Here is a 12,381-nt window from a genome sequence, read left to right on the forward strand (position 1 = left end):
GCTGTTTTGCACGTGCCGTCCGCGAGCCCCGTCGCTCTCCCCTGCAAGCGGCTTCCGCTTCCCAGCGCCCGAACGTGGGGGCTCCCTCCCCCTTCCGTTTATCTTCCGATATCTGTGCAAGGTTTCATGGCTCCCCGCTTCGTACCTCAATACTCAGAGCTGGAGATGTTCATTTGTAGAGATCCAGATGCATCTTCCTGCGTCTCAGGCTGGTTCCGTGGTTGTTTAGGCTGGTCTGGTACCTATCCAGCTCGACTCGGGGGAGCGGCTGAAAAAGGTGTCTCCTACTCCTCCACCATCTTAACTCCTCTACGTTGTGATTCTAAGGCTCATCCATGAAGTGTGTTGCTGCAGTGCTCTTCTGTCTTGAGTCAACTTATGTCATTTTACCCATTTCATATATGTACAAAATCTTCTAGTTACAAAATAAATGAGTTTATCAAATGTGAATTGTCTTAGTTTAATTCCTCTGTTTTTAAAGATTTTATTTATTTATTTATTTATTTATTTGACAAAGAGAGATTGAGCACAAGCACAGGGAGCAGAAGGCAGAGGGAGAGGGAGAAGTAGGCTCCCTGCTGAGCAGAGAGGCCAACTCAGGGCTCAGTCCCAGGCCCCTGAGATCAAGATCTGAACTGAAGGCATACGCTAACCAACTGAGCCACCCAGGCATCCCTAATTCCTCGATTTTAACACCCACATGTGAACTGATGCTTTTCACAGTTGGACGAGAGCTCTCCCACCCCATAGGTGTGACCCAGCTACCTGTGCTCCAGATCTGACCCTGAGTCTTGCACCACTAGAATTTTTAAATTCTAATTAATTTACTGGGGCATTACTACACGTGATAAACTGTACATATTTAAAGTGTGCTACTTTAGGAATTGAAGGAGACATTGAAAAATCATGGGTATATACTGCATGATTCCATTTCCATAGAATTCAAGAAGGTGCACGGTAAGCCCTCACTACTTCATTGTGCAATTATTAGGGGGTAATCCCTCCAACCTTCGTTTTCTTCCGAAGGCAATGTGGAATGAAAAACATAACTTAAAGGGATGTTTTAAGGAAAGATGCGATGAGTGGAAATACATTGTCCGGGACAAAGAATGTTCAAGACTAAGAGTGGGTGTATGTAAATGTATGTATATTCACATACATTTTTATTTCAAGAAAACATACTGACATGCAAGAATGCACATGCACAAGCTCCTAACTCTCGTTATAGCTCGTTATAAACTATCTATTGTGTTGGAAGAAAGCTTTAGAGAAACTTGATGGGTAAAGAAATGAAAACTATGAATGTTTTCTTTCACGTATGCTAGGAGTGTAGAAATTCAGAAAAACAAAATCTAAAGAACAGGTGGCCTTAATTTTCACAACGGATCACTTTTCCTACCTAAGTGCCCAGAGGCTTCAAAGACAGAACCACATTGACATTTATACAAGGAAAACTCCTCCGTACCAGCTAATAGGACTGAAAATAGCCAAACTGACTAGAGAATTCTTGAACTTAAGGTAGGGTTTCAACACACAATGCCCTGACCCACAGAAGCTAAGTGAATGATTTGAGAGGCTTAAATTTAGTTTCTTCAAAGAAAATTTTAGTGGAGAAATGACTTTGTCACTTTCTTATTGCTGCTATCACCAAGTACCACAATGACGGTTTCATAGAAACAAATTTATACTGTTCCAGTCCTGGAGGTCAATGCCAAAAATGAGTCTCTTTGGGCTAAAATCAAGATGTCTCTGAAGGACACAGAGAGAGTGAATTCCTTCCTACTTACGTGATTCTGGGTCATTATTTATTCTCCACAAAAATGCATGTCATCCCAAACTCTTCTTGGTACCTGAAAAATATCCTCATTAGAGTCACTCTTTTTGTTTCAGATTTTATTTATTTATTTATTTATTTATTTATTTATTTATTTATTTATTTATTGGAGAGAGAGAGAGAGCAAGAAAGGGGGATGGGGCAGAAGGAGAAGGAGAAAGAATTTCGAGCAGACTCTTAACTGCCTAACTAAGCATGGAGCCCAAAGTCGGGCTTCATCCCAGGAGCTGGGAATCATGACCTAAGCTGACACCAAGAGTTGGAAGTTCAACTGACTGAGCCACCCAGATGTCCCTAGAGTCACTTTTTATTATTATTATTATGATATGTGAGTCACCATACAGTACATCATTAGCTTTTGATATAGTGTTCCATGATTCATAGTTTGTAACACCCAGTGCTCCATGCAATACGTGCCCTCCTTAATACCCTTCCCTGGGCTAGCCCAACACTCCAACCCCCTCCCCTCCAAAACCCCCACCTTGTTTCCTGGAGTCACTTTTTAACAGTTATCCAAAATAAACTTGAATAACAGAATGATTATGAATGTTCCTCCATAGCAAGCCATCCTGAGAGCAAATGGCTTGCTATAATGTCTTTAGCATCAAGTGGAGTTGTATGGTGATGAGTTTTTCTGATCTCTGTTCATTTCCTCAAGAGTCTTGAGTCAGCTCTGTGTAAACTGGGGAGGATCTGCTGATCTCTCCAGGGCATTCTTATATAATCCGGGCTTGGATAGGTAGTTGTGGCTAATCCAGGGTGGTTGGCTTGGACAACGGGGCTCTGCTCCACATGTCCTCACTTCCTCTGGCAGCACACTAGCTATTTGAAGGCAGAATTCCAAGAGAGAGCAAGTGAAATGCACCAAGGTTCTAAGGTCCACTGTCACCCAATCATATTCTGCTGGACATGGCAAATAAAAAATCCTAATCCAGCCCAAGTCAAAGGTGAAGGAAGAGTCTCCACCACCTAAGAGAACATGCTGCCCACATTGCCAAAGACATGGCTACAGAGAAGGACGGTATGTGGGGCCATCTCTCCAAACAGTCTTCCACTGGGGTATATTTCAATCTGAAAATTTTCCTTTCCACTTTCACCTTCAGCAGTGGAATGATCTCAGAGAAGACAATGGGACTGAATTATGTGTCTACTGGCAGTTATGGAAATTCTACTCCACAGGGTCAGGCTTCCCTCCAAATCTATATATCTCCTCCCACTCCTTGCCTAATGATCACCATATCTAGTCTAAGAAAAGATCAAAGAAATAAAAGATTTATTTTCCAGATGCCTCAGAGAGCAGGGACCTTGTATGTAGCTCACTGATTAATGGAGCTAAGAACTGTTGTATCACTGATGCTATCTTCATGGCATCCTTATGTAGATACTGTTTTCCTATTGATTGGCCTTCCCATTGACATGTTTATAATGGTTGTCATCCTGATACTGTGTTTTATTTTTTTATGGGGAGAATTCTGCTGGAAGGAGGTGACATTTGAAGTGCAAATAGAAGACAGAGACATAGAAATATTTTTCCTCATTTTTCCAGTTTTATTGAAATATAATAGACATATAAAATTCTGGAAGTTTAGGCATACAGCTTGGTGACATCATATACTTATACGTTGGGAGATATAACCACAATAGGTTAGTGAATACATCCATCACTTCACAAAGTTATCATTTCTTTTTGTTGTAAGAACATTTACTATGGACACTGTTAGCAATATTCAAGTATACAGCACAACAGAATTCACCATAATGACCATGTGTACATAAGTTCCATAACTCATTCATCTTATAACTGAAGGTTTGTAGGCTTTCACCATCATCTTCTTATTTCCCCAAACCCCAGACACAGGCAAGCATCAACCTAGTCGCTGCTTCTATGAGTTCAGCGTTTTGTATTTAACATATAAGTGAGATCATACAGTAATTGTCTTTCTCTGACTGATTATTTCACTTAGTGTAATACCCTTGGGGTCCATCCATGTTTTAGCAAAGGACAGATGTCTTCTTTCTTTATTTGTTGAATTCCATTTTGCACATATGCCATCATTATTAATTCATCTGTTGGTGGATACCAGGCTATTTCTAGGTCTTGGCTATTGTGAATAATGCTGCAATGAACATGAGAGCACAGATATTTGATATATTACAAATATGTGGGAATTAAACCACGCCAGACATTTTAATAAATGTGATACACCCCATTCATAGAACAAAATATAACAATCATATGATCATCTCAATACATGCAGAGAAATCTTTTCACAAAATACAACATCCTTTCATGATTAAAAAAAAAATCTTCAACAAACTGGGTGTAGGAGGAATATACCTCAATGTAAAAGAAGGCCATCTATGACAAACCCACAATAACCTTATACTAAATGTTGAAAGGTTAGAAAACGTGTTCTTTGCAATCAGGAGCAAGACAAGGGTGTCCACTCTCATCACTCTCATTCACCATAATACTGCATATCCTAGCTAAAACACTCAGGCAAGATAAAGAAATGAAGGCATCAAAATCAGAGAAAGAAAGAAAGAAGAAAGAAAGAAAGAAAGAAAGAAAGAAAGAAAGAAAGAAAGAAAGAAAGAAAGAAAGAAAGAAAGAAAGAAAAATTTATTTACAAAAGATGTGAACTAAATAGAGAAAATCCTGCAGACTCAACCCTTAAGAGCACACACACCATGATGAGCCCTAAGTCATGTGTACAATTACTGAACCACTATATTGTACTCTACTATATCATTCTCTATGTTGACTTTATGTTCTGCACCAATAAAACATTATTAAATTGAAAATTGTACTTGTGGTAGACCTTTTGCAGAGATGGCCCCAATTCACCACTTATCTCTGTATCCACATACTTGGCAATGTGACTATGAAGCTCCTTCCAATGAGAAGTGGAGTCAATTTTTCCAACTTTGAATCTGGACTGAACTTAGTGTTTTCTTTGCCTTGACTACTAGTGTATGCTGAAAATGACAGTGGGCCTCAAGGGGCCATTGTGTGTTTCTGCTGCTCTCTTGTAACCCTGCCTCTGCCATGTATAGAAGTCCAGTTTAGCTTGCTGTAGGAGGAAACTGACCATAGCTTAGTTGCTCATGGCCAACCTAGACTGGAAGCCTACCACCAGCAAGACCACAAATGTGAGAACACAGCCAGGATTAGTGGAGCACTTCCAGCTGACCCACAGCTGACTGCAGCCTCATCAGGAGACCAACAGAGACCAGAAGATTTCCCCAACATAGACCCCCATGATATTTAAAGAGAAACATTGTCTTATATAATTTACATTTAGCATGGCTTATCCTGCAGCAATAGCTGACTGATTCAATAATCAATGTAAACAGAACTGAGAATATTAAGAGTAATCTACTGGTTCTTATATTTGACATTTGTTCTGATATTTAAAAGGACTATTCCTAATTGTCTGGTTAATCACATTTATTTCAGATAACTATACTAAAAAGTGACCACCATTGAGAGTCCCATCCAGGTAACTGGTAGAGGTTGGAAAGACCTCCATGTTTTTGCAGGAAAAGCTTGTGGGACCCTCAGTCACAAGTTTCCATTCCCAGAGCATTACTGGACAAGAATTCAAGCTCTTCTTTGTGTCATCCTTTGATCACAGGATGGAAGAGTGTTTAGAGCATAAAAAGGGCAAAGAAATTAATGATGGAGTGAACACACCAATTGTTCACTCACTCACACTGTAATATTTATGACAACATTTTTAAAGGGGGGGAGTTTAGGGGCGCCTGTGTGGCTCAGTCGTTAAGCCTCTGCCTTCGGCTCAGGGTGTGATCCCAGGGTCCTGGGATTGAGCCCACATTGGGCTCCCTGCTCTGCTGGGAACCTGCTTCTTCCTCTCCCACTTCCCCTGCTTGTGTTCCCTTTCTCGCTGGCTGTCTCTCTGTCAAATAAATAAATAAAATCTTTAAAAATAATAAAAATAAAGATAAGATAAAAAAATAAAGGGGAGAGTTTAGGGCAATGGGAGGAGTCATATTCATGGGTGGGACTTGAAATTTTCAAATAGAAATAGTAAATCATCCAATTAAATAATACAAAATCTGCCACTAAATTCTTCACTCCAATTAATAAAACCCTTTAAACAGGGACACCAAAAATCCCACACTTCAATGAGTAGATGTTCATCCTCAAAAACACACTATCTGCCATAAAAAATGGTGTGATACAAAATTTTACTTCATCATACTTCAGGTCTTCTCTGATACCAAGCCCATATTAAGTCAACTGGTTTATGCAAATTTGTCTTTTTATACATTGCTCTTGGAGGGAGTTTTCCCTAAGGAATTTTTGCCTTACTATTCTGTTCCAGAGATACTGTGGCTGCTGTGCTGGTAAGGAAACAAGATCCTAATGAGGATCTTAAACCCCCTGACTACCTACAAAACAAACTAGTCAATTAAAGTATATATTACAGTTAAGAACATTTAAGGAATTATCGTAGAAAGGAATGACAGACACAGAGTGAAAAACTGTGATCTCAGAATTTCCTCCACAATAAAATTATAAAAATGGCCTCAGTTGCCAATGTCATTTATTTTATGAAACTAGGACCATTCATCGCTATATGAGGCAAATGGGAATCTCCAAATGGTATCTGATTCAAGGTTGGGACTAATTTTGGAAATTAAGAAAACAAAAGGAAAATTGTTGGCTATCAGGAGCAGAAAGTTCAACAAATGGACTTATTTAAATTCAATAAAGCAGTTGAACTTTAGAAATATTGAAACTCCAGGATATACAAGAGGGATTAAGTTCTTCTTTCATGATCTGATTAAAGAATATCAATTTCTGGCTATTAGGCATTAAGCCTGCAAGCACAGTTACCTGTGGAAAAGTGGCCCTTTGTGGCTCCTCTGAAAAATTCACTTAGAGCCCCCTTTATGTCTCTGTTCCTCAAGCTGTAGATGAAGGGGTTCAGCATGGGGGTGACCACCGTGTACATCACCGAGGCCACTACACTTGTGTGGGAGCTCTGGGGAGCAGCAGAGCTAAGGTAAACTCCTAGGCTTGTAGAATAAAATAAGGAGACAACTGAGAGGTGGGATGCACAGGTGGAAAATGCTTTATGCTTGCCCTGAGATGATGAGATCCCACATATGGAGGAAACTATCTTAGAGTAAGAGTAAAGGACCCCAGCCAGGGGAGCACCAGCCAGCAGCATAGCTGAAAAATATATCACCATGTTATTAAGAAAGGTGTCAGAACAGGCAAGTTGGATCATCTGATTGAGTTCACAGAAAAAGTGGGGGATTTCCACCTCTGTACAGAAGGACAGCCGCAACACCATTAAGCTTTGTAACAAAGAATTCAGGACACTCATGATCCAGGACATCAGAACCAGCAGTCCACAGAGCCGGGGGTTCATGATGACCGTGTAGTGCAGGGGGTGACAGATGGCTACAAAGCGGTCATAGGCCATCACAGTCAGGAGAAAGTTGTCCAAACTTGCAAAAAGTATGAAAAAGTACATCTGTGTGATGCAGCTGTCATAAGTTATAACTTTTCTCTGTGTTTGTATATTCACCAGCATCTTGGGCATGGTGGTGGAGGTGAAACAGATGTCGACAAAGGACAAATTGGAAAGGAAGAAGTACATGGGGGTGTGGAGGTGGGAGTCAGAGCTGACGGCCAGGATGAGGAGCAGGTTTCCACACACAGTGATCAGGTACATGGAGAGGAAAAGCCCAAATAGGAAGGGTTCCAATTCTGGTTCCTCAGAAAATCCCAGAAGAAGAAATTCTGAAATTCGTGTATCATTCTTTAGTTCCATGGAGTCGATGTGACTACCAAAATAAGAGAAAAAGAACATGACACAATCATGCATTACTAACCTGACAGATACATTATCCTTTATATTCTGCACTCAAGAAATTAATGTTTTTATCTGTGTATGGTACATGATAAAAAACACTGAGAACTAGGAATAGACAAAAACTATCTCAAGATAAAGCCATTTATGAAAAACCCACAGCAAGCATGATCCTCAAAGGGGATACAGTCAATATTTTTCCTTTATGGTCAGGAACAAGGCAAGGATGCCCACTTTCCTAATGTCTGCTCAGCATAACCCTGGAAGTTCTAGACAGAGCAATTAAAGAAAGAAGAGGAGAAGAAGAGAAGAGAAGAGAAGAGAAGAGAAGAGAAGAGAAGAGAAGAAGTAAAGAAGAGAAAAGAAAAGAAAAGAAAAGAAAAGAAAAGAAAAGGGAAAAAAGAAAAGAAAAGGCCTCCTAACTAGAAAGGAAGAAATAAACTTATGTATGCAGACGGTGTGATCTCATGTGTAGAAAATCCTTAAAATGTCACAGAAACACTCAAAGAGCTAATAAATTAATTCAGCCAAGTAACTGGATACAAAGCCAAACCTCAAAAAAAATCATTGTATTTCTACATACAAACAGTGAACTATCTGAGAAGGGAATAAAATAATTCCATTTGTGTGACATCCAAAAGAGTAAGACTATCACCTCACACCAGTCAGAATGGCTAGTTTAAAATGACAAGAAATAACAACTGTTAGTGCAGGGGTGGTCAAGAGGGAACCCTCATGTGCTGTTGGTGGGAATGCAATCTGGTTCAGCTACTGTGGAAATTGTATGGAGATTCCTCAAAATATTAAAAATAGAAATACCCCATGATCATGTAATCCCGTTACTGGGTATTTACCCAAAGAAGACAAAACACTAATTCAAAAATATACATGCACCCCACATTTTGCAGCATTATTTACGATAGTCAAGATATGGAAGCAGTCCAAGTGTCCATTGATAGATGAATGGATAAAGAAGATTGGTGTATATATCTATATCTATATCTATATCTATATCTATATCTATATCTATATCTATACACATATCATCATATGTTAGAGAGGTTGTGGAGAAAGGGGAAACCTCTTGCACTGTTGGTGGGAATGCAAGTTGGTGCAGCCACTTTGGAAAACAGTGTGGAGGTTCCTCAAAAAGTTAAAAATAGAGCTACCCCATGACCCAGTAATTGCACTATTGGGTATTTACCCCAAAGATACAGATGTAGTAAAGAAAAGGGCCATATGCACCCCAATGTTCATAGCACCAATGTCCACAATACCCAATCTGTGGAAGGAGCCGAGATGTCCTTCAACAGACAAATGGATAAAGAAGATGTAGTCCATATACACCATGGAGTATTACTCAGCCATCAGGAAGGGTGAATACCCCACATTTGCATCAACATGGATGAAACTGGAGGAGATTATGCTAAGTGAAATAAGTGAAGCGGAGATAGACAATTATCATATGGTTTCACTCATTTATGGAGCATAAGAAATAGCAGGGAGAACATTAGGAGAAGGAAGGGAAGAGTGAAGGGGGGGGGATCAGAGGGGGAGAGAAACCATGAGAGACAATGGACTCCGGGGAACAAACTGAGGGTGCCAGAGGGGTGGGGAGTGGGGCGATGGGCTAGCCCAGTGATGGGTATTAAGGAGGGCACGTGCTGCAATGAGCGCTGGGTGTTATAAGCAAATAATGAATCATGGAACACTACATCAAAAACTAATGAAGTGCTGTATAGTGACTAACATAACAAAATAAAAAAAAATTTTAAAATGGTGACCAAATATATGTATTTACTCAACCTCACAAATTGTTTATGAAAACAACAAGACATCCCTTCCACACCCATCAGCCCAGGAAAAAGCTTAAAATGCTATCACATTGATTGGGAATGGAACTCTTAAACAGGTAGTGAAGTGGTGTTATTTAATTTTCATTGCAGAAATGTGAGGTGCTATCACATTTGGGGGAAATAATCTGAAAACAGATGTAAGTTTTAGAAATATAAATATGCTTTATTTACCTCAGGGTTTCTCATCTCAGCACTATTGACATTTGGGCCCAGATCATTCTCTGTGCTGGGGTTTGTCCTGGGCATTGTCGGATGTTTAGAGTACCTCTGGCCTCTAGTGACACCTCCCCGTCTGACAGCCTAAATTGCCTGAGAACATGGCTAAGTGTCCTCTGGGGGATAAAGGTTCTCCACTGACTGCCCCCAGTGGAGAAACAGCATTTTAACTCAATCTCAAAATATTTTTGTATGATTGAGAAAATAGCAACTTAATGAGAAAGAATATGAAAAATGCTCAAAAGTGTCAATGACCCAGCCACACCCTGAAATATTCTGCGATCACTGAAGTAATGAATTAGCATTATACTAGTTGATGAGGCAAGTCTGTAAGGTACTATCCAGGGGGACAAGCTAAAAAAAAAAGACTGCACTGGAGCCTAAAGACAATTTACAATGTGCATAAGATTCTACTCACGAATATGTATAAAAGCGTATGAATAGGACCACAGGGGTAGCTCAGCCAGTTAAGCATCTGTCTCAGGCTCAGGTCAGGATCCGGGGTGCTGGTATCCAGCACCCTGTCTGGCTCCCTGGTTCTCTCTCTCCCTCTACCCCTCCACTCTTCTTGTGCTCTCTCACACATTCTGTGTCTCTCTCTCTCTCTCTCAAATAAATACATAATAAATACCTACACTTTTTTTAAGTGTACAAATAGTTGTGCATAATATAGGAACATAAAATTTTTTGAGAGAGAGAGCACAGAAGCTGGGTGGAAGAGTGACAGAGGGAGAAGCAGAGAAACAATCTCAAGCAGGCTCCACAATCAGCCCAGAGCCTGACTCAGGGCTCCATCTCATGACCCTGACATCATGGCCTGAGCTGAAATAAGAGGTCACAGGCTTAACCAACTGAGCCACCGGGCACCCCTAGAAATGTAAGTTTTAAAAGAAACTAAGAGCTTATGGAACAAAGGATAGCAGGAGGAGTGAGACTAGGTTAGGCATGGAGCTATCTCAACAGCTGAAACACAATAACAATCTAAAACTAGCTTTCTAGACAGGCATAAAACAGTATTACTGTAATGACGTCAACATGGGTCACTAATTCAAGATTAAAGTGCTAAAGACTTGGAAACAGGGGCAATTGGCTGACTCAGTAGAGAGTACAGCTCCTGTTCTTGGGCTTGTGAGTTTGAGCCCCCCACTGAGTGTACCAATTATGTTTAAAAAACATAAAAATTATAAATAAAAGAATATAACAAAAAAGTGGATAGGAAGCATTATCTAAAGTGAAGCTTTCATCTCATGTAGAGACATACTACTGCATATTTGTTTAGGAAGAAAAGGTGAATGTTAGTCAAACGATAAAGAAGCATCCCTTCCACATGAGGGCTGCAGGTGCCATGACTTTGAGAAATATATCTAATCACAAAAGGCCAAATGGTACAATAAGGAATACCAGAAAAGTGAACACAGGTTGGAAATATTTATAAAAGGCAATGTATTACTTCAAATGTTGCAGAAGAACTTTCTACACTTAAACAAGCAAGAGGAGGGAGGAAAATATGACCAAATGATAGGTTTGAGCACACAAAATCTCTTAACTTTCCTACTACCCTCAAATACATCTACACAGACATAAAGGAACTGAAGGTCAAATAGCAATGTTGATGGAAAATCTCCAATTCCTATGTTCGAAAAAAAGCAATCAACAGCAGGAATATAAACACTCTGAACCCACCACACAAAAGCACAGAACTGACACAATCTGCCATAGAGAAGGCAAACATCTAAGAAACCCACAGATATACTCATTATTGCCACTAAGGATATAATTGTTTTTTTTTTTATATACCCCTTTCACATATCAATTTTTTTTAAAAAAATTCATTGGAATGCCCAGCAAGAAAAAGGACACCATGAAATGTATGTCTCATGATCCCTTGGTCTGGATCTTTCTCATCAATTTGGGAACATACTCAAATTCCCCCTGGCTTACAAGAATAAAAAGAATGCCCTCACTTGACTGCTTAACCCTTGTAGTGAATACCCTATATCTCTATTTCTCTTAATTACAAAAATTCTTGGACTAGTGTTCTACTCTTATTGGGACCACTTGCTGCCACCCATCACTGCTCTTCCACCAGTAGTAGTTAATCCTCAACAATCTCCCCTGCATGGCTGCTTTCAATGTTCACTTTTCTTTCTAGGATCATAAGTAAATGTATTCATTAGTTAATCAAGCAAGCCAACAACCACAGTGATAACTCGGTGCTGGGCTAGGCTGGATTGCCTCTCAGGTGGTACCAGGTAAATGTTCTCACCCTTCTATTCTCTTTCACCCTTTCCTGCAGTACCTGCTGGGTTTTTGGACTCACCTGCATGGGGGTCTCTCTGAGGGTGTCTGAATTCCTCCCTCGATGGTTGATGATGGACACTGAAGCTCTGTTCTCAAACAATACAGCAGGAGTCTCCCAACCAGACCTAGGACTCCAGAAGAAATACCCGTGTCCCACTCAGCCCAAGGTTGCACCTGCTGAGGGACAACAGCAGAAGAGATATTTACAGCTCCCTATCTGCTCCTTAGGAATATTCTCTTCCTGTTTCTCCTACCTTTTAGCACATCATCCCAGTGGGACATGGTCTGCACAGATAGGACTTTTTTTTTTCCTGCAGTTTCCTGG

The 12,381-nt window shown here is 40.1% G+C and overlaps 1 protein-coding gene across 1 annotated transcript; it reads right to left on the reverse strand.

The window, feature by feature from the left end:
• Window positions 1-6,669: 6,669 nt before the first annotated feature.
• LOC123796656 (olfactory receptor-like protein OLF4) lies at window positions 6,670-7,698 on the reverse strand. Its single transcript, XM_045804180.1, has one exon. The coding sequence runs from the start codon at window positions 7,696-7,698 to the stop codon at window positions 6,670-6,672; it is 1,029 nt and encodes a 342-aa protein (XP_045660136.1).
• Window positions 7,699-12,381: the final 4,683 nt, after the last annotated feature.

Source organism: Ursus americanus, chromosome 14 (genome assembly GCF_024610735.1).
Source record: "Ursus americanus isolate L20-20 chromosome 14, mUrsAme1.1.p, whole genome shotgun sequence".
Classification (NCBI taxonomy): domain Eukaryota; kingdom Metazoa; phylum Chordata; class Mammalia; order Carnivora; family Ursidae; genus Ursus; species Ursus americanus.

Excerpts from the sequence above, each read along its gene's own strand:
- LOC123796656 (XM_045804180.1), bottom strand. The coding sequence starts at position 7,698 with ATGCATGATTGTGTCATGTTCTTTTTCTCTTATTTTGGTAGTCACATC.